This window comes from Ruditapes philippinarum, unplaced genomic scaffold, assembly GCF_026571515.1.
Source record: "Ruditapes philippinarum isolate M1 unplaced genomic scaffold, ASM2657151v2 ctg16_1_1_1_1, whole genome shotgun sequence".
NCBI classification, from domain to species: domain Eukaryota; kingdom Metazoa; phylum Mollusca; class Bivalvia; order Venerida; family Veneridae; genus Ruditapes; species Ruditapes philippinarum.
This window is the reverse complement of record NW_026867154.1, coordinates 96,960-124,720: the sequence shown is the minus strand read 5'-3', so window position 1 is coordinate 124,720 and position 27,761 is coordinate 96,960. Positions and strand designations below refer to the sequence as shown.

Here is a 27,761-nt window from a genome sequence, read left to right as displayed (position 1 = left end):
AAAAAGTCCCTAAGAATCACATAAACATTACTGCCACTTTTTTCCTTGAATTGCCAAATTCAAAAGTTCACGATAATTTCAATCTTAGAATACAGTAGTCAAATCGGCTATCAAACACAAGCTACATAAACATGCGTCTTATTATTTTAACGAAACAATTTGTTCACTTATTAAATGATTATCTGGCGAAATAAAGTAAACATTGACAAGTTTTCAAAGAAAATTGTCTTGCCTGTTTGTTATGTTTATATGTATAATATGACGTGGACATCGATAATGTCATTTGCAATATAAATTATGACGTCACTCTTAACTATTCGCTATCTAATTAATTCGTAATTGAAATCAAAATAGAAATAATATATAATTATATAAATATCGCATCTTGATTCAAGACTTGTAAGGGTTTGAGATAAAATTGTAGAATTCACATGCTGATAAAAATGAGAATATATTTGAAAAAGTCTGTTTAAATAGGTGGGGCTTATTTTTGATATCAAGTAACTGATCTGATATCAAAAATAATTATCAGGCAAGTGTTATCAGGCGGTTACCATAGCAGTTGCATGATAAATGTTACTTTTTGTTACCAACAAAGAACTGTTCTATTTTGATTATGCAAGTATAATTGCTGTCCTTTAAGGTTGACAATTGGAGAACTAAAAGTTTTACAGTTGTCATAGTTTATAAGGTAATTGACTACATTAAGAATACTCTATGTTTTGGTGGCTGCTTAAACAAGTGTCATTATGACAGAAGTCTGTGAACAAAGTTTTTATAAGAAAATTATCAAAAGTGCATTGTCATACCTTGAAATAAAACTGTAACAGGGTAACATGTTTGGACAATTTACAGGACCTGAATCTAGATGATGACACTATTCTAAATGCTATCAGCTTTACAGATGGGGATGTAAAATCTACCCAGGTATCTGCAACAGAACAGGCTCTTATTCTAGGAGTCATGTAAGTTTATCTTAAACTGTTATAAAACCAATAGAATTATACTATTTTTTAATAGAATTCGAACAAAATATTTGAATTTTCATAAGGAAGTCAGTCTGATACTAGGTATTCACCAAATATCAGGAAGATTTTGACAATGATACTTGGATTTTAAAAGCACACAATGTTATTTTTTAGATAAATGTAAATCTGCTCTTGCCATAAATGTAGAGACTTGATTATATGTTTAGGGAAGATAAGATAAATGTAGATCTGCTCTTGCCATAAATACAGAAATATGATTATACTTACGGAGAAGATAAGATTAATGTAGATATGCTCTTGCCATAAATGCAGAGATATGATTTTACTTACAGGGAAGATTACAGAAGAAGTCGGGCAAGTCATGATGAGTTAACAGAGGAAGAAGTTCAGGCTTATCTAACAGTAAATATTGTCCTATATAATTTATTATATGCCTGTAAACATTTCGGCGTATAATGTTATGCACCTGGTTGTTAGTCGGTCATTCTGCCTGTTAGCAGGTTTTGTGTCCAGTCTGTATCTTTTGACCCAGTGCAGGGAAATTGAAACTTCTTGACAGAAATGTTAACCATAACAAGACGATATGCAGAGCAAAGGTTTGACTTTTCTCAGGTCAAGGTCAACCTGAATCATTTTGTATCAATTTCAAAATTTTGTGTCCACTCTATATCTTTTCAACCGGTGGAAGGAAATTGAAACTGCTTGACAGAAATGTTAACCATAATGAGACCATGTGCAGAGTGCAGGCTTGACCTTCCTGAGGTCAAGGTCATAACTAAATCATTTTGTATCATTTACAAGTATTAATTTTGTGTTGAATAGAAAATTTGAGAGTATTATTTTAGACTGGATATTTTTGCTTCAGATAAAGGTTATCATGAAAATTGAGATACATTGTACCTTGTTTATTTCAGTATGTTCTAGGTCAGATGAGGTCATGGAGTGTAGGTGTGGCAGGGTTGCTATTGAGGTCAAAGTTAGAGAAAGGCAGCAGTCGGAGATTAGAGAGATCCATGAGACAAATTGAGGTTTGTTTATGTCTGCATTCTTTGTTCTCGTATATCACAATGTGACAGCATAAAAACAGAAATCATTGTCAAACTTGAATTTATGTTTTTAGACCACTTAGGGAACAGAATTAGTAAATATTGTATCTTTAATAAGGTAGTTCTTGTTATTTTCACATGATATCTATTTGTCCATTTTCAACATTGAATCTCAATGTAATTGAACAATGATAATCAGTGTAAAGCAAAATACATTTAAATTTAAGGATATATTTCTTTTCCATCATTGAGGAGTTTAAACCCCTGTTTGGACAAGCTAATACAAACAAAAATTATTCATATTTTTTTTTATTCAAATGTTATTATTTTCATGAAACAAAGTAAGTTTATGTGTTATTATAGAAGTTTCATTATATATGACTATTGTACAATTTGTTTTAGTTGTGATAATTCATGGACTGTATTTCACATGGAAATTTATGGTAAATATTTCATATGTATATATAAATTTAAACACCTTAAAGTTTTTTCTAGAGTGTATAGTATATATATATTTTATATTTTATATTCCACTTGAAGGAGTTGTTTAATCAGACAATGAGGGAGGAGCCATCTGCAGGTCAGAGGTCACATCTTTTCTACGCTGTAAAGATAGTTCCTGTCTGGGATATGCAGGTGGGCTTTCTCTTATAACAGTAGATTATCCAAATACTCGAAATAAAATAAAATAACTAACTGTGCAATTATACTTCAATTGTATTTATTTCATACATATGTATAGCAATATCATATATAACGATTGAGCTTTCAATACCTTACTCCAAATTTGATAAAAAATGATTCTATTAAAATATTATGGAATAATTTTGGCCGCTCAGAATTGTGTTCGACCGAAGGGCAAGCAGGCGTGGTACATGCACCATTGTTTAATACGCAAGTATAGCAATGAACAAAAATTATCATACAGTTGTCCACCAATGAGGCCATCACAATCGGTCCAAGATTACCGTAAATGATCCCGACTTGAAGATCTTATTCACCGTCTGGAATAAACATGACGCGTCAATCAAACCAACCTGCTCCAATTAAGATGATCACGCCTGCCTGCCCAACAGTTGATAGAATTTTCAGGCCACAATAAATTTTTGAAAATTTATCCCCCAAACTTCTATCCACACAAGATATTATTTCTAATTAAAGCATCCCTGAGGTAATCAAGATAAAATTCAAGGCCAACGTCATTTAAATGAACTCCATCCGGGCGGAAAAAACCAGTTTTAGCATCAATATCAGTTTTAATTACGTCACTTTTACCAGATGAACAGACAAAATAACGGCCAATTCCATTTATACGCTTACGTTTTTTCTCCATGGCAACCCACCCAGAAGTTGCACCCGACCAAGTTTGCCTTTGAATAATGTGAAACCATATAATAATGGCATCAGGTAAAGCTTCACGAAGGTAGTTTATCTCTGATTTGATTAATTCTTTTAAAGAAACAAGGGGTAAGCTCACAAGATCATTTCCGCCTAAGTTGATAATAATAACTGATTGAGGTGTCGATAATAAAACTTGAGCTTCAATTGACCTCCGGAAATGAGTCCAACGCAGGCCACGTTCACCCCACCAAGCAGTATTGCACCTCAACCGAAGATTCTCCTTGCCAGTATCTTGTGCTCTCTTTCCAGCCCAAAACGGGATTGAATCTCCCAAAACCCACACATCTAAATGTAAATGCATAAACTTAATTATGAAACGAAAGTTATTTCGAATAGAAAAAGACAATGTTCAATTGATTTACAGGGCACCTACTGGCGAATATATAATCTATAAGCACCAGAATTCCATCTACCCAATTTCATGATAACTGACGAACTGAAACCTTGACGTGCTAAATCAGTAGCCCTTCCTATCCGAAAACTATGTGATTTAAAACATAAATCCGTACAAACTGTCTTGCTAATACATTTAGACAAAACTGCCGAAAATTGAGATCTAGTAACAGGTGTTAAATTGCTATGACAGAAAAGAGGACCTGGTGAACGAGGCCTTAAACTTAAATATTCAGACATGGACCGGACCGGGTACAATTTTCCGTTCTCACAAGGAATCTTCAAATATGTTGGGATACCCATCTGATTTGTCTTGTATCGACGTAACTGAATGATGATATATTTTATATTATCGACAAAAGATAAATCTGAAAGGCTAAGCATGTCGTCACTGAGTGAGCTCACCAGTTCGCTTACACGAAAAAGTCCGAAGTAAGCCAAAACAAAAAGAGCTGAAAAAAGTTTGCACTCATAGTTGTTATAACATACTCCTGGTAGAGTATTATATACGGAAATTAAGATCTGCATTGTAAGTGGAGCCCGGATATCACGACAAGGATGACCTCTTCTACAAACCCTTCTAACAATTTCTAAATTTCAAAGATATTTAAAAATTAAATTTCATTTTATAAAATAATTTAATCCCGAATATAGGGGGAAATTTTTTTTGAAGGGTTTTTTTCGAAAAAAGCCTAAATAAAAAATAAAAGGAAAGGCCATTTTTGGGGAAATTTAATTTTGTTAATTATTAAAAACATTTAATGCATGTTTGTTAAAAAAAGAATTTAAGCTATTCCCGATTGCCCATGTCTAGTTGTACTAAAAACTTTTGGAATTTTGGGAAGGGAAAGGATGTTTGGTCTGGGCCCCTTTTGGAATTTGGGGTTTAATGAAAGAAGAAAAAAGATGGTATCTTTAAGTACCGGTAAACAATGCCGTTAAACATTAAACGGGAAATTTTTTAAAAAATTCCCCTACAACCCCTTTACTCTATTGATTTGACTTTGCCTTATTTAAGATTGAACTACTGAAAAATTAATCACAAAATCTTTTTCTTATTCCTAAAATGATTGCCCCAAATGAATAACGAAACAAAGATCGGAAAAAGTTCTAAAACGGTTATGTCTGCAGTAATACCAGATTTATGACAAAATTCCGGCCATTTTGCCTGACTCCAATGAAAATAGATACCTTGAAAATAGATACCGAACCCTAGATTGTCACCGCTAGCACTGTCTGAAAATAGCTGTACATCTTCATTAGACACCTAAAATTTGTCATGAAAAACTGAAATACCATTATATTTTTTTTTAAAAAGCTAGCCACATAAGTAAATCCTGTTTTGTATCTTTTTCAATACGAACATGTAAAAAGGCTTACTAAGCCCACACATTGAATTAATAAGCCGGTGTAAGAATGGTCTACCTGCAATAATTGCCCGGCAGAACCTATTAGTGACTGGAATTCCTTCACAGTGCACTTTTTTCTACTCAAAATGTACAAAATTATATCAATTATTTCCTGAATTTTTGGCATGGGTATCAGAACTTGCATTTTGTCCGAATCTAATTCTAGGCCTAAAAATATCTGACATTCAGTTGGGCCCTCAGTTTTATCCATGGCTAGAGGAACTCCCAATTCAGTCATGGTGTCCTTGAATATTTCTAAAGCCTTGTTACAAGAATTTGTTGTTTTATCTCCGCCCAAAAAATCGTCAAGATAATGATTTAAATTTAGATTTTACACAAAATTCTAAAAACCTAGCAAACCGTTCAAAAGTTACACAGCTAATTGAGGCCCCGAAAGGTAATGCTTTATCAAAATAATATTTATTTTTAAAACAAAAGCCTAAAAGCTCAAAATCGGAGGGATTTATTGGAATTAAGCGATAAGCGCTCTTAATATCTGACTTAAAAAGTTTACAATGGGGACCTAACTCTTGTACCATCTTAACGGCCTCGTCAAAACTTATATGTTTTTATGAATAATAGCTGGCCAGATAATATTTACATGGTATTGGCAAAGATCTTTTTTTTGCACCACAAGAAGGTTTTAAAAATACATTTTAATTCATGTGATTGTTAAAAATTGTACATTGTTAATAGAGACCATGAAACTGTAATTTTACAGAAACAACTAGCTGAACTATTGTTGGCACTGGGTGCTATTGGTTCAGCTTTACAGATCTATGAGGAGCTAGAGATGTGGGAGGAAGCTGTGGCCTGCTACCAGAGACTTGGTAAATCTGAAAAGGTATTATACTCAACATCACTAATTCCGCGTCATCACTTATTTCATGGTAATGGCATATTTTCATGTGACCAGTGTTAAAATTGGTCAGAATTGACATATTTTATTCTTACACCTATACAACAAAGTTTTTGTGCAAAATATTTTAAATCTCTAGGTTTTACGTAAAATAGAACAACATTTTACAGATTTCTGCAAAATGCAATAATAGTCCATTAAATCTGTGCATATGTCTGAAACAATCATCATTTTCTAAATGTTCTTGTTTGTTGAAAAAATAAATTTTGAGTGACAAAGCTAGGATGATTTCAATAACATGTAAAAATTTGAACTGAAACATGATAAAACTGAAATGTAACACCATTACCACGATTTAAATGATGACATACTGTTTTCAAAATAGCCGACATATGGTCTATGTTTGGTCAATTTAAATTGAATTTGACTGAATATATTGTTGTTTCCTAATGCCATACAGCAGAAAATAACTATATGTTATAGCTTTTAACTTTTTTTGTGTGGCCTTGAAAAAGGCGACATATACGGGGTTACTTTTGTTGGCAGCATTGTTGTCGGCGTCCCTTTAAGCTTGTCCAGAGCATAAGTCAGTCATTGACTTCAAACTTGGTATGCATGCTTCTTATCATGACTGAAGTGCAGTGCACAAGAACGGGAACTCTGCACTTCTTCATTTTTGAGTTAAAATTTCATACTTTATTTTTGTCCGGGCCATTTCTGCTAAAGTATAAAAGCTATGGACTTGAAACTTCATAGGATGATAGATCTCATTAAGAAGAAGTGCACGAACCGGTACTCTGCATTTCTTATTTTTTTAGTTATTGCCCTTTGTTAATCTTCATACTTTTTTTTTGTCCAGGCCATTTCTCCTAAAGTATAAAAGCTATGCACATGAAACTTCATAGGATGATAGATCTCATTAAGAAAAAGGGCAGTGCACAAGAACCAGTACTCTGCATTTTTTATTTTTGTGTTATTGCCCTTTGTTAATTTTCATACTTTTATTTTTTTCTGGGCCATTTCTCCTAAAGTATAAAAGCTATGGTCTTTAAACTTCATTGGATGATAGATCTCATTAAGAAAAATTGCAGTGTACAAGAACCGGTACTCTGCATTTTTTATTTTTGAGTTATTACTCTTTATTAATTTTCTTACTTTATTTTTGTCCAAGCCATTTCTCATAAATTATAAAAGCTATGGACTTGAAACTTCATAGGATGATAGTTCTTATTGATAAGAAGTGCAGTGCTCTGCACTTCTTATTTTTTTGAGTTATTGCCCTTTGTTAATTTTCATATTTCATTTATGTTCTGGCCATTTCTCCTAAACTATGTTGTTCACAAGGCGACACATCCGACTCGCAGATTAATCTGGCTTCTCTTATTGTAAATTAAATTGCAAATCAAGTTTGTTGAATCTATGTAATATTATATAAAAAAAATACTAGTGCTATTTATGTATAATTATTTCTACAGGCAGAGACAGTGATAAGAGAGCAACTTGCTGTGAGAGAAACTCCGAACTTGTGGTGTTTCCTTGGTGATATAACACGCAATATTGAACATTATGAGAAAGGTTGGGAGTTATCTAAACATAGGTCAGCACGAGCTCAGAGATGTATGGGATACTTGTACTTTGCTAAAGAACAGGTTGGTCTATTTATACATGGAGAGTGCAGTAAGATTTGTACAACATACCTTTAATATTATTCAGCTAAACATGGAATGCTTGTACCTAAAATATAAAAGAAATAAGAGCACCGTAGGGAACGTGTTACAGTATCGCGTTTTTCGGTTACAGTATAGAATTTTCAAGATGGAGGATTATTTATGGGAAGAGAGGTAGGTGATTTTATTCAGGTCCATACTACTAGTAGTGTAGTTTCTAAAAGATGTTTCTGTGCTTTGCTTGTTAGGAACAGAATCCGGTATCTAGTCATATATTTCTTCAGACCCTGCACCGCAGATTTATCTCTATATTGTCACATAAATGTGCAGATTTGACGGTTTAAAAATTTGAATCGAGAGACCAACGCATTTTTCTCCCATTCCGACATTATTTAAGCATGCCTAGATAAAGTAAGTCTACAGAACGTTAGATCTTTATGTTTAGAAACGTTTATAAAAGTAAATGACCAGTTGAACCTATTTTCCTGTTGGTAAAATGCGTTTGAAAAAATAAACAATGTTACAGTATAGAGCGAGGTTAATTTTGAAGGGTTACAGCATAGACCTAGCGACTTTGATCCAATTTTGTTACAGTTTATACCCAGATTTCTGTTACAGTTTAGATACTTGCCAAATTTCAAACAAAGTTCGTGTATCCATTATTTTTATGAAATAACTCATACCTTTCTATTTAATATATTCTTGAAAGGTTGTATTACTTTTTTTCTTCAGCAGAAAAGTTATAGTTTGCTATTTTTCTTACTTTAAGTTTTAGATTGAGACTTTTTTGCCCTAAGTAAGGACTGTTTTCACGACAACAACAGTAACTTTTATCGAATTGTAATGAGAGAAGAAAGATTATTGCTTGATTTCATTACACATTATAATAATGCCTATTAGTAATAAAATAGAGAAAAAAGAATCCTTAACAGAAGTCCAACACGGAAAACATGAAAATGTTGCAGGCTCAGTTTGACTAAACCTGTTCATGGACGGTAGTGGTAACTGCAAGCTACCGTTCACGCCTCCTAGCACCGACTTCAGCATAAATCACATTAAACATGAACTGGTACACTTCAGATTTTTTAACATCTGTGGATGTGTTCATATGGCGGTTATCATGGATCCTTCAATGTGACACGTTATTGCCATTCTATGAAATGCGGCATATTACCCCCCCCCCCCAGGTTAAAAATTGCGTGTGCCCTAAACGAGAATACAATGAGTGAAACTAAACAAAATGAAATTTTGAGAGGGTATCGGAGGTTATGAAGCCTGCATACCATAGATAAGCTGTCAAAAGACACAATTAACAAGCAGGCAATACCCTAAGATGATTAAACAGTATTTAACTGAGCAAAACTGCAACCTTAAATTCTATTTTAAGTTGGAATTTCCATCTATCATAATGTATTTTGTAAGTATTTAAAAGGGTTTATGAACATTTTCAATTTTGTTGTGTTGGAATTTCTTTAGGAATTCTGTTTAACTCTATTTTGTTACGTTTGGCTTTCTTGTATTTTAAGTTTCAACGACACTGAGGTTATGTAAAAACATTCCTGCTTTAGTGTAAAGAAAGACCCCAGATACCCTTTGTGAAACATTTCAGACACGAGCGCCTGACTTGAACCACCGACCTTCCGTAAATTAGTTTGATAGATTCCTCACATACAAAGAATCCAAAGTCATGATTGGATTTCAACTACAGCAGTAAATGAAAGATGATTTGATATGGAACGCCGTGACTGTCTTACGTGACCATTGTTTTTGTTATCATGTGAAACGATGATATTATTTTGTCGTTTGAGCATGTTAACATGTGCAATTTGCATCATGTCTTGTCAAAGAATCATGCTGAACAAGTCAGCGTGGTATTTTGAAAAGATGTAAATTGCACATGTTAACATGCTTAAACGACAAAATAGTATCATCCTTTCACAAAATAGCAAAAACATTGATCACATAAGACAGTCACGGCGTTCCATAATTTGAAGTCGACGGCCTTATCCCGACTCTGCCACTATTATGTACCTCCATCAGGCTCACTAGAGAGGATATTGTAATTGTCTGACCTTAATTTATACTCTATAATTTTCAATATTATTTTCTTTTTCAGAAACATGAAATCTGCTATACAGGATGTCTGAAATAAAAAAAAAACGACTTTTAATTTTATAATGACAATATAATCGTAACTTCAACAAAGAAGCATTCGAAATTACGCCATGATCATGATTTGATTTGAATGCTTTTGGTTCGAGATGAGAAGGGTCTTTAATTAAACATTGCCTTTTGTCAAAATCTATGTTTTGGGTTTTGGTATCCCCGATTGCAACCGAAACCATTTGAACAACTTAATTGGTAGAAAGTCATGTAAATTTCATCACATTTAGTCAAGTAGTTAATGAGCGGATGAGATTGCACACACATGTGTACGACAGACAGACGAATAGCCATCGGGCCAATTAGCTCACAGAGATTTAAAAGTCTATGTAACATTCATACATTTTACCTAGTATAATTATATAGAAAATATCGAAGTCTAAACTGTAACCGAAATCTGGGTATAAACTGTAACAAAATCGGATACAAATCGCTAGGTCTATGCTGTAACCCTGCACAAATTACGTCGCTCTATACTGTAACATTGTTTATTTTTTCAAACGCATTTTACCAAAAGGAAAATAAGTTCAACTGGTCATTTACTTTTATAAACGTTTCCTAACATAAAGGACTAACGTTTTGCAGATTTACTTTTTCTAGGCATGCATAAATAATGTCGAAATTGCAGAAAAATGCGTTGGTCTCTCGATTCAAATTTTCAAACTGTCAAATCTGCATATTAATGAGACAATATAGCGATAAATCTGCGGTGCAGGGTCTGAAGAAATATATGACTAGATACCGGATTCTGTTCCTTACAAGCAAAGCACAGAAACATCTTTTAGAAACTAAACTACTTGTAGTATGGACCGGAATAAAAATCACCTACCTCTCTTCCCAACAAATAATCCTCCATCTTGAAAATTCTATACTGTAACCGAAAAACGCGATACTGTAACACGTTCCCTACGGTGAAGAGCATCAATGTTTATCTGTTAAAAATTCTAAATTAAAAAGGGGCATAACTCTAACAACTGCATCTTGTCATTAAATGCAAATATTTCAAGTTTCATGTTGATATATTTTAAAATGTTTGAATAATGTGCTACATTAAAGTTTTGCATTAAAATAATGTCAATGACAATGCTGCAGTGATTATAATAACTTGACTTTTTCTTCGAAAAAGACAAGCCAATACAGTAAATACTCTTGACCTTCTGAAAACGTAATCCTTTGAAAACTGGACAATTTTAAAAAATGGAAAATATTATGATTTTGTTTGGATGATTACCTAAAATTTCATTGACGGTAAACAGAAAAACATGCCTTTTTGGCCAGAGTCCTTTAAACAATAGGATTCAAAATATATCGGGCTTTCTTTTGTTTTAATAAATGTGCTTTTGTTTGACCATGTGTTCTTAATTGATGGTTATGGTAAAGATTGTTAAGTGAGTGTTAAAATAAAGTCAAATCATGTCTTAACATATTTATTTTGATCTTGTTTTTGCTTCTTTACTTTATATTTATAACATTTATTTTGCAAAATAAATCAAGTTTAGAACTTACTAATATATTCATAATATTATTGACAGGCAAAATAAACCACAACTTTTTAATTGGCAGATTCTTGAAAACTGCAAATATAGCGAAAATAAAAACCGCAAATCAATTCCCACTATACATTAGGTCACAGGAGATAAAAATATATGTATTATTTGTGAAATTACAATATCTAGAGGTTAGATATTTGGCATGTAGCATTGCCTAGTGGACATCTACAAGAGTTATGAAAGTAATACCCCTGGGGTGAAAATTGGCCCTGCCCTTAATTGAGGTCAATTGTTCATAGACTTGTTAACAGTTAAGTATATATGTCTTAAAGCCCCATTTTCCTAAAAATAAAACAAAACATAAACAACTTGATATATGTTCAATTGGTAAGTTTCATTTAGAGTGAAATACTGTTTGTTTGCCAAAATTTGACTTAGAAACTAAGATATTTGCATATGAACATTGACCTTAGCTTTGATTATTTGAAAGTTCTGTTTTAACACTGTAATGTTAAATTAATGAAACAAAAGACTTGAGGAAATGTTGATAAAAGTGGTGATGATAACATTTGTCAGTATGTGTTGGTCTATATTTTATATATACTCGTATACATAAAATTGAGTAACTGTATAGCTTTGCACTAAAAATATACTTGTACCATTAACCTGACTAAAGTCTCAGTACAGAACTTGATGTTAACCAGGTCATATACAGATATGTATTTAAAGGTTTTAAGAAAGGATGGTGTTAGATCATGAAAAAAAGATTTTGTATTTTATTTATCCAGTATGTATTATTGAGATGGTACTCTTTTTCAGTATGCAAAGTGTTTAGAATGTTTTGAGAAGTCTCTGAATGTTAATGCTCTACAGGTAATAATATAATGATGCTTACTTTAAAACAATACCTTACATGTTGTTTATTTTGTATAAAATGTTTTCATTTTGATATATAATCATCACTAACTCTACTGCTTCATGTAAAATAAAAATGTTTTATTTTATCATATAATATCCATTTGAATTAAATTACACATTACTTGTTGAAACTATTTTGAGAAACAATAACATGGATATGGTGGTTATATTATTGAGCAGTTTTCAAAACGTTTCACTATTCTCAGGTAGTTGATTATTTTTATATGATTCACATTTATGATGATACTTCAAGTACCTGTTAACCGATGGTTAATGATTAGATAACAAATGAGCCGCGCCATGTTAAAACCAACATAGTGGGTTTGCGACCATCATGGATCCAGACCAGCCTGCGCATCTGGGCAGTCTGATCAGGATCCATGCTGTTGGCTATCAGTTTCTCTACTTGTAATAGAGTTGGTAAGGGAACAGCATGGATCCTGATCAGACTGCGCGGATGTGCAGGCTGGTCTGTATCCATGCTGGTCGTCAACGCACTATGTTGGTTTTGTCGTGACACGGCTCAAATATTTGTGATAATTTCTCAGGTACCAGTTTGGTTTACATATGGTTGTGCAGCAATGGCAGCTAAAGATTTCAATCTTGCTGTGAGAGCATTCCAAAGATGTGTGAGCATAGATTATGATGTAAGTTTATAAGCTAGTTTGTTCATGTGTAAGGTATATCCATTTGTTTTAGCTTAGTAAGGATTCAGGGCATGTCATCAGGCTTACCCTTTATGAGAAATGAAATAATGTAATGAGAATTTATCTCTGTATGATTTTAGTAAACTTAACTATAGAAAGTGAAATACAGATTTAAAAATAGATACAAAACTGTATGTGGCTTACTTAACACTGATTGTTATAAAAAGTGGAGAAAAGCCAGTCATTCACCTATTATACTGAGTGCCTCAAAGTACAATCTTTTTGCAATGTTTTAAATGTATTAGGTAATACAAAGAGAATTCAGGCCAAAGCAATTTAATCAGTTCCAGCCCAAGTAATGGCCCTGTAAATATTAGTTTTAACTTGTGGTACCTCAGATTTACCTGGAAGAGCCCAAGTTTATCTGGTAATGCCAAAGTTTTACCGGTAGAACCCAAGTTTTACCTGGTCACTATAATTACAAAGTTGCTAAAAGACAGAACAAAAATACATGTATATCGTCTTTGCAGGAATGTGAATAATTACTTTACTGACCTGTTTTTCCTGTTACTTTTAGAATTTTGAGGCATGGAATAATCTGGCATCCTCATATATAAAACTAGGGAAAAAGTAAGTACCTAAATTTCATTATTGTTATCATATTAAGTTCCTTATATTATTATGCCTCCCTTCAAAGAAGTGGGGGTATATTGCTTTGCATTTGTCTGTCTGTCGGTTGGTCCGTAGACCAAATGGTTTCCAATCAATAACTAAAGAACACTTAGGCCTAGGAACTTCATACTTGGTATGGTGATTGTTCATGACCAGCAGATGACCCCTTTTGATTTTGGGGTCAAAGGTCAAGGTCACTTTGACCTTGTAGGTAAAAACGGTTTCCCATCAATAACTTAAGAACGCTTAGGCCTAGAAACTTTAAAATTGATAAGGTGATTGTTCATGACCAATAGATAACCCCTTTTGATTTTTGGGTCAAAGGTCAAGGTCGTATTTACCTTGTAGGTAAAATGGTTTCCGATCAATAACTTGACAAGCCATAGGCTGTTGGCTTTCAAACTTAGTAAACTTTGTAGGTGTCTTGATCTTGGCAATAGATGACCCCAATTGACTTTGGTTTCAATAGGTCAAAGATCAAGATCATAATTATTAACCTTTTAGGTAAAATGATTTCCTATCAATATTTGACAACTAAAGTTGCCTTGGTTGATATTTTTTATTAAACTAAAAATGCTTTTGGTATACACATTTCAAGGTCTTATGTAATATAACAAATTGGCTGTCATTAAGAAGGCATATATGATTCATGAAAATTATGCATATATTATTGGTACCATTTGTGATATTTTTGTCATAAAATTGCTGCACACAACCTTTACAGTCACAATTACCTAGTGACTAGTTATGACCAGTAGATAATCCCTTTTGATTTTTGGTCAAAAGTCATAATAACCTGACCACATGACTAATTGGCTGCCGATAGGGGGCATGCATTTTTTACAAACATACCTTGTTAAAACTTAACTCATAGCTTCATAGCTTGTCAAATAATGGAAATTTAACTTGGTCTTAACTTTGTATGGTAATAAGTTAATTTTATTTTGATATCCAGATACTAAAATTGTGATGACAAAAAATGGTTTGGTCAGATTTTATATACCTGTATGTGCGGTCTTGTCTTATTGTATTCTGATGGGATAGACATTACTTATTGCCATTAGAACTCAAACATAGAATAGTTGTGAGACTTGTTTAAAATGTCATTGATGTGTAAGAATACTGATAATATTGAATTATTAAGAGAACACCTGATGATTGCATGTTAGTTTGTTGTGTTAGAGTGACAATTATTTGGTCTAAAAAACAGTTACACTAAAATAAATTATTCCAGTACCTTTCTCAAGGGTACACGTTCTCGGGAATTTATATTTGCGTGAAGTTCTGTTTTTTTGTACTCCTGAAAGCACTCATGTTCTATGTAAAACCAATTGAAATACATTGTAATATTAGATTCATGGTTTTCAGGTTTTATGAAATTTTTAAATTGCACCCATGTAGTGAGTTTCTGGTCTGAATCATAACTTGAAGACTAATGGTTTGAATTCATTATATATTCATGCAATGATGAAACACATTAGCAGGAAGTGCTGTGCACAAGAACCATAACTCCATCTTAACTTATTACAGAGTTATTGCCCTTTGTTACTTTTGTCCAGTGCATAACTTGAAAACTACTGGTTGGAATTCAAAACAACGTCATGCAATGGTCAAGCATAATAAGAGAAAGTGCAGTGCACAAGAACCATAACTCTATTTTAAGTAATTACAGAGTTATTGCCCATTGTTACTTTTCCATTGCTTTTTTGTCCAGAGCATAACTTGAAGACTAATGGTTTGAATTCAAAACAACTTCATACAATGGTCAAGCACAATAAGAGGAAGTGCAGTGCACAATAACCATAACTCTGTCCAGAGTAATTTTTGAGTTATTGCCCTTTGTTACTTTTCCATTGCTTTTTTCTTGTCCAGAGGATAACTTGAAAACTACTAGGTAGCGCAGTGCAAAGTAACCATAACTCTTTCTTGACTCATTTAATAGTTTTTGCCCTTTGTTACTTTTTATTGTTCAGTGCAAAACTTGATAAATAATGGTTGGATTTCAATGAAACTTCATACAATGGTCAAGGGCAGTGAGATGAAGTGCAGGGCACAAGAACCATAACTCTATTTGGACTAATTACAGTTACTGCCCTTGTTACTATTGTTGTTCAGTGCATAACTTGAAAACTAGAAGTAGGAATCCAATTCAATTTCATACAATGGTCAAGCGCAATGAGAGGAAGTGCAGTGTACATTAACCATAACACCATCTTCAGTATTTGTAGAGTTATTGCCCTTTGTTCCTTTTCCTTGTCAAGTGCATAACTTAAAAACTAATGTTCAGAATTCAATGCAACTTCATACAATAGTCAAGCGCAATGAGAGGAAGTGCAGTGCTCAAGAAGCGTTAACTCTTTCTTGACTTTTAACATAGTAATTCAATAAAACTTCATCAATGGTCAACCACATTGAAAGGAAATGCAACATACAAGAACCACAACTATGTTTAATTGCCCACAACCATAACTCTATTTCAATTCTTTTGGTTAATACAGAATTTATTTTAGTTCGATTGTGTAGGAAGCTATAAGCTTATAGACACACTTTGAATCGGTTCCTGGAACCAACCAGTACTGAGCAATTAGTGTAAAGTTTCTTGCTGACTTGCCCCTGACTGGGTATGAATTCATGCGGCTAGCGATCATTAGATTACTAGTCCGACATGTTAACCACTCGGCCATACCACCACTACAATGTACACTTTCAATTCTTTTACAAGGTATTCTGTGTCTAGTAACTTCCTCATTTCCAAAGCAGTCTTGTGGGGGTATTAATCACATTTAGTGATAGTTCTAGTTTGTGCTTACATGAATCTTTACATATCTGCTCACTCTATTTTGCAATGAAATATATTGACAAACATGCTGGATAGGGGTGGATCAATCTGGTTTTTGTGTCGCCTTGAAAAGGTGACATATAGGGGTTACTTTTGTCGGCGGTGTCGGCGGCGGCGTCTGTGTCGGCGTCGTTGTCGTTGTCGGCGTCCGCTAAAGCTTGTCCGGAGCATAACTCAGTCACTATAAGTCTGATTGACTTCAAACTTGGTATGCATGCTTCTTTCAATAACCCGAAGTGCAGTGCACAAGGACCGGTACTCTGCAGTTCTTATTTTTTGAGTTATTGCCCTTTGTTAATTTTCATACTTTAATTTTGTCCGGGCCATTTCTCTTCAACTAAAAAAGCTATAGACTTGAAACTTCATAGGATGATAGATCTCATTAAGAAGAAATGCAGTGCACAAGAACCAGTACTCTGCACTTCCCAATTTTTGAGTTATTGCCCTTTGTTAATTTTCATACTTTATTTTTGTCCGGGCCATTTCTCCTAATGTATAAAAGCCATGGACTTGAAACTTCATAGGATGATAGGTCTCATTAAGAAGAAGTGCAGTGCACAAGAACTGGTACTCTGCATTTCTTATTTTTTGAGTTATTGCCCTTTTTTAATTTTCATACTTTATTTTTTTCCTGGGCCATTTCTCCTAATGTATAAAAGCCATGGACTTGAAACTTCATAGGATGATAGGTCTCATTAAGAAGAAGTGCAGTGCACAAGAACTGGTACTCTGCATTTCTTATTTTTTGAGTTATTGCCCTTTTGTTTATTTTCATTTTTTAATTTTGTCCGGGCCATTTCTCCTTAAGTATAAAAGCTATGGACTTGAAACTTCATAGGATGATAGATCTCATTATTAAGAAGTGCAGTGCACAAGAATCGGTACTTTGTATTTCTTAATTTTTGAGTTATGGCCCTTTGTTAATTTTCATACTTAATTTTTGTCCAGGCCATTTCTCCGAAAGTATAAAAGTTATGGACTTGAAACTTCATAGGATGATAGATCTCATTAAAAAGAAGTGCAGTGCATAAGAACTGATACTCTGCATTTCTTATTTTTGAGTAATTGCCCTTTGTTGATTTTCTTACTTTATTTTTGTCCTGGTCATTTCTCCTCAAGTATGAAAGCTATGGACTTGAAACATTATAGAATGATAGATCTTATTGATAAGAAGTGCAGTATACAGAAATGCTGCTCTGCACATATTATTTTTTTAGTTATTGCCCATCGTTATTTTTCATATTTCATTTTTGTCCTGGCCATTTCCCCTAAACTACATTGTTCACAAGGCGACACATCCGACTCGCGGAGTTCTAGTTTTTACATATCAGATATATTTTCATGTACATGTATTTGTATTGAAGACGGTTGACTCTTTATTTTGTTCACTTATATTTATTTTGAGAATAACTGTCTGTGAAATTTAATTTTAGGAATAAAGCATTTATGACGTTAAAAGATGCAATAAAATGTAACTATGAAAACTGGAGGATCTGGGAAAATTATTTACTGGTAGGTTATTCAGTTTTTATTATCCGTTTTTTTTTTTCTAAAGTTAGAGAAGAAAATTTGATATAATGAGATATAGAACAGCAAGGCTAGATGTTGCCTAAATAGTAGTAAATTGAACATTAAACGCTTTGTTACAATTTCTTAGAATGTTGCATTGCCAGTTCTATTCAGGGAAGGAAAAGTCAAATGTTAAAAAAAAACTCAAGTCCTTTTAATTTATTTTCAGCTGCAAGCAAATAACATTGTCCTGTATGGAATCTTGTTAACGTCAGTAAAATTAAAAGCTAGATATTAAAATATATTATATTATTCAGGTTGGAACAGATTGCGGGGAGTTTGGTGAAGTTATAAGGGCCTATCACAGATTATGTGATCTGAAGGAGAAATGGGTTGATGAAGAGGTAAGAGGTTTGTGTTGTAATAAAATACCATCCTGTGTTTCCTCATCCATGATATAGTTAGCTACTGTAGGTCATATATTCTGTCCTGTAAGCCAAGTGAAATTTGTCAAGGCTCATGTTCGTCTTATTTGATAAATGGATGTATAACATTTTATTCAAACATATTGATTTCTACTATTCAGAACAACATGAGCTTAGTTGTACTATCCAATGTTATTTTAAATATACTTTAATTTTGAAAATCTGTAAAGTCTTATCTTTAAGATATTTCCTTTATAGTATTTTGGATATTTTTTTTTCATTTATTAGTATATTGGATATTTGTAGTAGGTGTTAAACCATGAATATGTTCTTTAATATACATGTACTATAATACTTCTACATTATAAACCATATTTCACATGCTGGGTAAACTATTAAATGTAAAACCATGGTAAACTTGTACATTATAAACCATATTTCACATGTTGGCCCAGTTGGGTAAACTATTTAATGTAAAACTATGGTAAACTTGTACATTATAAACCATATTTCACATGTTGGGTAAACTATTTGGTAAACTTGTACATTATAAACCATATTCCACATGTTGAATAAACTATAAAATGTAAAACCATGGTAAACTTGTACATTATAAACCATATTTCACTTGTTGGGTAAACTATTAAATGTAAAACCATTGTAAACTTGTACATGTTAAACCATGTTTCAGATATTGGGTATACTTGTTAGAGCTGTTAATGAGAACCTACCAGATGCTCAAGGTAATCCAGCAAAAAGAATAGAACCAAAACTTCGTGAACTGTTTGGAAGAGTCACTTCAAGGGTAAATGTTGCTGTGTATTGTATTGTTTAGGTTAAATATTTGATTTATAATGGGCCTATTCACCTAACCAGGGAGTCAGTATCTGTGGGCTACATAACGCTTTGGTTAAAGTAGTGTGAACAACTACTACAAATTCATTTCTTGTCAACCACTAAAGGTATTTGCTTGTAACTTCATACATGACATAGTTACTGTCCAAGACCTCTGAAAATGTTTTTGACTGAATTATATCCCTTTGTGAACTTAAAGAAACCGGTTTAAGTTTTGCAAGAACACCAGTCTCCTACACTACTTAACATATTCGTTGTAAATTTGGCATGTATTTTGACTTATTTATGGCTTTTTAAGAACTTAGAAAATTTCTGGTTTAAGGTTTTTAAGCAACATCAATTTCAATCAACCACTAGCATTTATAGTTCAGAGGATTACGGTATACATACATGTATAAAGATTTGAATACTTATTTCAGGTGACTGATAAAGCTGAAATCTGGAGATTGTACGCTCAGTTGTGTACTGATGATCAAGATAAGGTGTGTGCTATTACCATATATAATATTCATCATCAGTTAATGTCATTACTATCTTTATCAATAAAATAATAAATAAAAGTCTGCAAGCTTACCTCAATAGTTACAGTCTCTGGTTTGATTCTATTGTAAGGCGAAATTTCCATGACATATGATGTCGGACATGGAGACTAATGGTCATGTTGTCCAGAAATCATGGGGGATAAGTAGTCGGTCACTTGTGCAAAAATTGGTGATTGTAAATAAGTTATCCAGGAAAGCTGGCTGGTTTGACCAACTACTGAGATATAACTAAAAGCCTACTACATTGTAATCAACATAACTACTGGACAAAGAAATAAAAATACATTTTTGATAGAAATTTCAGATGGTTCTGTATTTTCTTACATCTAGAAAGCGTTTCTTTCTTTCCTGTACCAACATTTATTTATCCTAAGGTATAGAATTGTATGCAATAATATCATGACTACATTATTTCAGATGTTACAGTACCTTCAGAAAGCACATAGATGTGTGATGCAGGCATCAAACTGGGAGAAAGATATAGATCAGTGTTATACTGTAGCCCAGCAGTCTCTACAACTTGCTGACAGTATGTCAACTCTTATCAGTCCCCTACAGGTTTAACCGGAGGGGACTTTAGGTTTACCGTCAGTTCGTCTGTCTGATTTTTACGCTTTTTCACTACAACTTCTTTATTCCTTAAGGTACTTACTTCAAACATTAAATATTAGTTTCTGGTCATCAACCACATTAAATGTGACAAGGTTTATCACTTGGGGACCATACGCCGTTTTTCATGGAATGGCACGGAAGTGTCACATTGAAGGTTCCATGATAACCGCCGTATGAACACATCTGCGGATGTTTCTAAATTCAAAATTTTACTACTTCATGTTTAAATGTTGAATTCTGCTTAAGCCGGTGCTAGGGGGCGTGGATGGTAACTTGCACTTTCCAGTACCGTCCATGAACAGGCTCAATCAAACCGAGCCTGCAACATTTTCAATTTTGCCGTGTTGGTCGTTCTTTAGGGATTCTGTATTTAGCTATTTTACAACCTAGCACAAAAATTATCAGAATTACCTCCCTTGAACATGGAATTTTCATGAAAAAAATGTAGTTTTTTTTTTTAATAACTTCTTTATTTCTTAATGTATCTGCTTCAAACTTCATATGTATGTTTCTTATTATCACTCAACATATGTGAGAAGGTTCAATACTCTAGCAAGACTATTTACAGAATTATGCCCTTCTTGAACTTTTTCGAGAAATAGGTATTTTTTCTCCCAACTTCTTCATTCCTTTTAGGATTTACTTCAAACTCCCACATCATAATAATGTAACAAGATTTTTTTCCAACAAATTGGACCTTTTGATAATCTGTTGTATAAACATAATTTCCTTACTTGGCAGGGAAACTAACACACATATCTATGATATAGACAAACTTAGAACTCAAAAGATTTAAGTTCATTGATGTCATTCATTCAGTGGGATAATTGAATGGCCAATGGCCCATCAGAATGTTGCTGGGGTTCTAACCCGTGATAATTGCTTGTCTTTATGAATTTTATATATTCACTCTTGAATATGGTATATATTTTTAAACATAGAGCCAGTGAAGTAAGAAATATAAATGGCCAACTGAATGCTCAAATAATAAGATATTGTTCACTGAACTAAATAAAGTTCTATCAACATAAAAACAGTAATATTTTAAACAAAGCTAAATTATACATTGTAAAGTACCTCAGTTAAATGACCATGTCTATTGATATTCTAAACAGAATAGAACTGTTTGATTATGACATAATTATAATTTTGTGGCAGACATAAACATATAGTATGTCATCTTGTGACAGGCTCTGTCCATTCTTGGCTAGATTACTTCAGTGCCACATCCCTACAAAACCTTATGTGAAAGACTATTTTACAGCAAAGCTAAACATATATGTTCTGTTTTCTCTAAATATTTTCTTTCACTTTAAAACTACCTTCTAACTAACTGTTGGCAAAATGCCAATCATTTAACAAAGATCTGTGTATCTATTCATAACTGAAATAGCCACAGAAAGTTAACAGGATGTATTAATTAGGTGTTCATTCAAAATAGTTATATCTCCTTCTTGGTCATTTGAGGTTTTATTTTTCAAATTATGCTATGTTTCATTTACCAATATAACTTAGTATTTCCTTGTTTCTTAATTTATATTAATATCAAAGGAATAAAACTTAACAAAATGGAAAAGTTGGTTGCTGTTAAAGTGTTAAGTATGTTATTTTGTTTTTATAGGCTACGTCTCAGCTAGTAGTGTGGCGAAAACTTCAACGCAGTCTCTACAGTTGATGTCATCAGCAAAATTAATGATAAAAGGTGTTCTCACTAAAATTAAGGTCAGTGTTAGAGTTTTTTGTTCTTTAATGAAAAGGGAACCTAGCATTATTTGTCTCTGGTAGTCCTAGATTTGTACAGGCCAAGCAGATACTGGGGCTAATTGTTTGTGTATAACCGAACATTATTTGGTATTTTTCATAGAAAAAACAAAATTAGGAGTGATAGTATAAAAAAGGTCAAAGGAATAGCCAGGTAGTGTATGTCTGGTGTGAACTTTGATGGAGACAAGTGGAGAGGATCAGTTAACTCTGTTTATTTTGTTGTCTGCAATTGTTTTGCCCTTTGATATCCTTACATGATTGTTGTGTTCTTTTGAAAAATAGAAATACTCAACAAATGTTCTGTTGTAAGCATCTTATCTGTTTGTCTGTCTTGTTACATTCTCAAAGGAAGTGATTTAATGACTTTAACCACTGTTATAAAATAATTCTGCATGGTGATGTATTTAGTGTTTCATCATTGTGGCAATGTGACCATGTTTAAACACCCAAATTGTGTCATTGAGACTTGTAAGTCAATATTTTATATTAACTATTCAGTTGTTTGACAACATATCATTTTCTATATTTTCAGCAACAACATACAGATCCTATAACAGAGAGTATACCATCAGACAAGATACGAGATTTATGTTCACAGCTACAAGAACAACTAGATAATCTTATACACAATATACAACAGTTAAAACTTGACCAATAGAGTGACTGGTGATAATGGTCAAACTGGAAATTAAAAAAACTGAAAATCAATCAATTTACATGTAATATACTAAATTCTATGGTCAAATAAATGAATATTATTCATATATTGAATTGTATGTTTGAAACGACAATGGTTCTATGTACATGTACAAAGAAAAATAATCATCTTGATTTATAGTGAATAGGTCTACAATATAGTTGAATATACACTTTTTCTACAAGTATTTCAAATAAATTAATAAAAACAATAGAAGTGTATCATTTGTAATTATTTTATAAAATATTGCTTTGAAAGAAAAAATGTTGATAAAATGATTTAGAATAAACATTTTTATGGTGGTTAAAAATATATTGTTCTAGAACAATTTATTATCTGCTATATAAATATATGTTATAATATTGTGTTGACTCTTGCCAACAACATCCATTTATAATTCTTTCTAGGTTTGCTGTGATTTATGATACTAAATACTTTCAACATGATTATTTAATGCAGACCTTCCATTATAGACCTATTCACTTTAAGCATAAAAGATAATTGCTGTCTGATTAATAAACCGTAATATAGCAACAAACAAACAGTTATCTTGACCCTTGGGAGTCAAATGATCAATTTCTACATGTATAAAACCATTTAAACTTCTCCAGAAGAACCTGTTCTATATAGCTAACTTAATTGATAAGAAAAAGTATCATTTGGTCCTCTGCAAATATCATGCAAATCATTCCTGCAGGATCATAACTGGTTCTTTCCCATGGTCACTTAGTGACTTACTTTACTTAGATTTGCATAGGAAAATACATTTAAATAATCGTCACTTAAATCGATGGTTTAGTAGCGGAGGTTTTATCATGAAGTTTTCTATAAAAGTTATTTAAATTATGACCCTGACAAAAGTAATTATAAATTTACATCTGGGACCAAAAAAATGTTTTGCTCACAAGCCCTGTGAGCCCCTTATTTTATTGTACAAAGAATAAAACTACAAATTAAAACATTTACCTTCACCTTATATGTTAGTACTATAGTGTATAGGAAAATTGATGCCCAGACCATTTAGTATAAAATTGTCATTCTCAATTGTACAGTTTTGTTTTATGAAGACTGTTTTAGAGATTATGTAATATTTAACACATTTATTGTGTCGCCTCTACGGAGTAGTGGCGACATATAGGGATCACTTCTCTGTCGTCCGTCTGTCTGTCTGTCCGCACTCACAGGAGAGTAATTATGTGGCTAGAGGGACAATAGGTTCTCTTTGATGTCATTCATTCTGTAATGCTTTTATGTGGCTATTTTCTTTTGCGTGGCTAAAAAGAACAGTAGAGAGAACAATAGAGTAGCCACATAATTACTGTCCTGTGAGAACGTCCGTCTGTCTGTCCGTCACAAAACTTGTCCGGAATACCCCTCATAAACTACTGGTGCAATTTCATCCAAACTTTACAGGAATGATCAGTATCAAGTCTAGTTGTGCATATTGTCAGCATTTTCCGGTTCAATGATTTTTGTCAGAGTTTATGGCCCTTTAATAATTTTTAATTTTTAAAGTTTGTCCGGACTACTTCTCTTTATACCACTAATGCAATTTCAATGAAACTTTACAGGATTGATCTGTAGCTCAAGTCCTTGCGCATATTGCACGGGTTTTTCCGGTTGAATGATTTTTTTGGCTGAGTTATGGCCCTTTGATAAAAAAAGGTGTTTTTTTTTCTGTGTGTTTAGCCAGATACACAAAAAGCTTGTCAGGATAATTCCTCATAAGCTACTGGTGCAATTTTATCCAAACTTTACATGATGAATCAGTACTTAGTCTAGTTGTGCACTGTCCGTCTGTCTGTCCGTCTGTCACAAAATTTGTCCCAACATGAAATTGGCCATTATGAGGCGACACATGTGATTACTGATCCACATGTGATTGTGTTAAATTGAGAAACATCTACTGTGTTCGTGTAAAGAAATTTGATAAAAATATTTCAATTTTTCATCTTTGATATTTTGTCCGTATATATAAGATTTGTAGACATATGAAGTGTGTTTAGAAGTTTAGATATAACATCCTTGTACTTGTAGCCTATAATTTTGATATGACGTGAACGGGTAGTTTTCATATTCACTAAGTTGTTTCATTTCATCTTCGACCTTTCTTTTCATATCCTCATTTAATATATTCATTTGTGAGTCTTGTTTGAGTAATCCAGACAATCTATAATACCGTTGCTTCTTCATTGTAAATTCATATACGAGGGACTCGGCGGTTCTACTGATTCTTTTGTGAGCATATTCACTCAAAACGTTTTTGCATGCTTGAACATGATGAGGTTCTATCACATAAATGATTTTTGTAGGTGACCTGCCCAATGTTCTCATAACTTCTGATTGTATTGATTCTAAATCCGACAAAACTCCCGCTGTCCCTGTATTTAAACCTGTAGTGAATAATTCATGAAGAACTTCAAATATATATCCTATTATTTTGTAGCCTGTCTTTCTTCTACTGTCACAGCCACCATGATTTGTTTCAAAAAGGAATATGTTAAATCCAGAGCCTATGTTCGGAAGTAATTCATCTTGAAAACATGCAGATAATAGTTTTATAGTGCTTAAGAGACACCTTCCAAGGTCAGGTTTAGGCAAGGTACAGTTTTTAATATGATGAAGTACAGCGGTTTTAATTTCATAAGAAGTTACTTTAAGCTTCCGGCGTAAGCCATCACACAATTTTGGGAAGTTAAATATTTTTTCCTTTATGAATTTTAGGATCATATACATGTTCCTATGCAGCTGACTACTATGTCATAGTGTGATATTCTCCAGCACCAACTCCTCCCGTCACAGCTTGGTTTAAATTGTAAATTAAATGTATTGTTTGGAAAAAGATAGCAGTTGCTTTCCACTTTTGATAAAACATCTCTTTCCTCCGAATTGTGTTCCAGCAATCGATTCTTGGAGCAACAATCAATACTGGATGGATGTCTACATAGACATCACGAAATATTATCACTATGATATTCGATTTGAGTGGAGGATAATGAAGAATGAATCACACTTTCGTGATATTTCGGTTCAAAAAACGAAATGAATTTTGTTTCCATGCATTTCAGATAACTCAAGTCTGCAGGCAACCAGTAGTCATATATACACTACATTCTTTGACATCCGTTAGCTATTTTGTTACTGTCTTGATATTGGTTTCTTAGTGACGGACAAAAACGAATTTTTTGCAATTTCTTTTTAACTGATTTACACAAATTGTGACGGAATGTGGTAATAACGTCAGTACTTAAACAAACATAGTAATCAGTTGATACCTTATAAAAGAGGTTTGCATTGATCCTTCACAGGAATCTTTGAAATTTTAAGGCTCGCCACATCTTGGCCAGGATTCCATTTCAATAATGAAATCATACTCTAATGCTTCATTTCCTTTGATTCTTGTTTTCTCAGCCATACTTCCGCAAGGTGTCACACGTTTAATATTAAAGTCTGGAAACATTGCGATCATAAGACCAACAAAACGATTAATTAATTGTTCCAGTCCATTTGTAACATCTTCTACTTTCTGCCTTTTCATGATTCAAACAGACCTTTTCAAATAACATCACTACAAAACTCCTCCATATTTTTGAATTTAGACTTGACTACATATCAGAACATTAATGTTCATTACAATTTTAAAAGTACTACACAAAATCAATATTTTCCTATGAATGGACACAGAAAACATATGCTTTTTGCATTCTTTGTAATGTTATTGTCAACATTAAATTCCAAACACAACTCTTTAAGTTTATTTTGCTGACAAGAAACTTTATTTCTTTGAAATTGTATTGTTTTTCTTGGTTGTAAGGTATTCACCTATCGCTTATTTTCTTTGACTTCATTTCTCTGTATTATCAAATCATTGACATACCTGAAAAAGAATACAAAATCATTTTTAAATTGCTGTATCAGTCTGGAAAATATAGACACAGCTCAGGCCAATGTTGAGCTAAATTCCATTTTGTACTAGCATAAAATGTAGGGAACATAGTCCCATGGTTTTGCAATGCTCTTTTTCTGGCCGAAGGCCGGTCTGTTTTCAATATGACCTGTAAAATTTACAGAGAAGAGCTGAAGAGTTGTCATTTGTCATTTTAGAATGACAAAATGAAATCTGGGAATCTCATTGGCATTCTAAAACTAAATGTAAAGGATAGTTTTTGTCATTTTACGTAGTTCTAAACTAAAATGTAAAGGGTAGTTTAACTTTCTGTTTAATTGCTGAGATAATTACTTTTTGTTTAACATTACTTCTTGCATGCAGATCTCATTACATTTTCTAGCGAACAGTTTAGTTTACATTTTATACGTAAGAACCCACTGAGTTTATTTTACACAAGATCTGAGTCAAATTTTGTCCAAAATAACGAGAATAATATCAGAATTTTCAGATACACTTAGTATATGATGTTCAATTTAAGTGTCAAATATACTTCTCGGGGCTAAGCAGGGCACTTTTACCATCTAGCCTGAAAGCTCATATTATGCCCTGGCAATAAACTAATACAAAGATTGAAAAGTGACATTTAACTGTTTAATAGTGTTTGAGTCTATTTCAATGATAACACAAACAATTTAATATAAGGTTAAGCTGCAAACCAATATGTTTATTTATCCCACCCACTTGTGTACACAAACAACAAAATATATACGTGAAAATATCGAAATTTTTCTGCAGTTTGAGGAAGTTGTTTAATTCTTGATCATATTAAAACAACATTTTATCATTCTTACCATGAAAGAACACCGCAGAGCGTATAAAGTTAACAGCAATTTGTCTTTTACTGCTGTAGACTTCCGTTGTGTACACCTCCTTATTTTTCTAAACCGGAAATCACCCCGCGCTCAAAAGACTGTG

At 33.0% G+C, this 27,761-nt stretch overlaps 1 protein-coding gene across 1 annotated transcript in view; it reads left to right on the top strand.

Annotated features, from left to right (window-relative positions):
* LOC132735053 (tetratricopeptide repeat protein 27-like) overlaps positions 1-23,900 on the top strand; it is a 35,756-nt gene extending 11,856 nt beyond the window's left edge. Inside the window, exons 9-24 of the mRNA XM_060721953.1 lie at positions 856-965; positions 1,322-1,391; positions 1,904-2,017; positions 2,576-2,671; positions 5,960-6,082; positions 7,573-7,746; positions 12,237-12,290; positions 12,884-12,982; positions 13,560-13,612; positions 17,927-18,005; positions 18,320-18,406; positions 19,119-19,232; positions 19,702-19,764; positions 20,242-20,353; positions 22,058-22,158; positions 22,733-23,900. Coding sequence (XP_060577936.1) covers positions 856-965; positions 1,322-1,391; positions 1,904-2,017; positions 2,576-2,671; positions 5,960-6,082; positions 7,573-7,746; positions 12,237-12,290; positions 12,884-12,982; positions 13,560-13,612; positions 17,927-18,005; positions 18,320-18,406; positions 19,119-19,232; positions 19,702-19,764; positions 20,242-20,353; positions 22,058-22,158; positions 22,733-22,858 — 1,575 coding nt within the window. The 3' untranslated portion in view covers positions 22,859-23,900. The remainder of the gene's footprint in view (positions 1-855; positions 966-1,321; positions 1,392-1,903; positions 2,018-2,575; positions 2,672-5,959; positions 6,083-7,572; positions 7,747-12,236; positions 12,291-12,883; positions 12,983-13,559; positions 13,613-17,926; positions 18,006-18,319; positions 18,407-19,118; positions 19,233-19,701; positions 19,765-20,241; positions 20,354-22,057; positions 22,159-22,732) is intronic.
* The last annotated feature ends 3,861 nt before the right edge of the window (positions 23,901-27,761 follow it).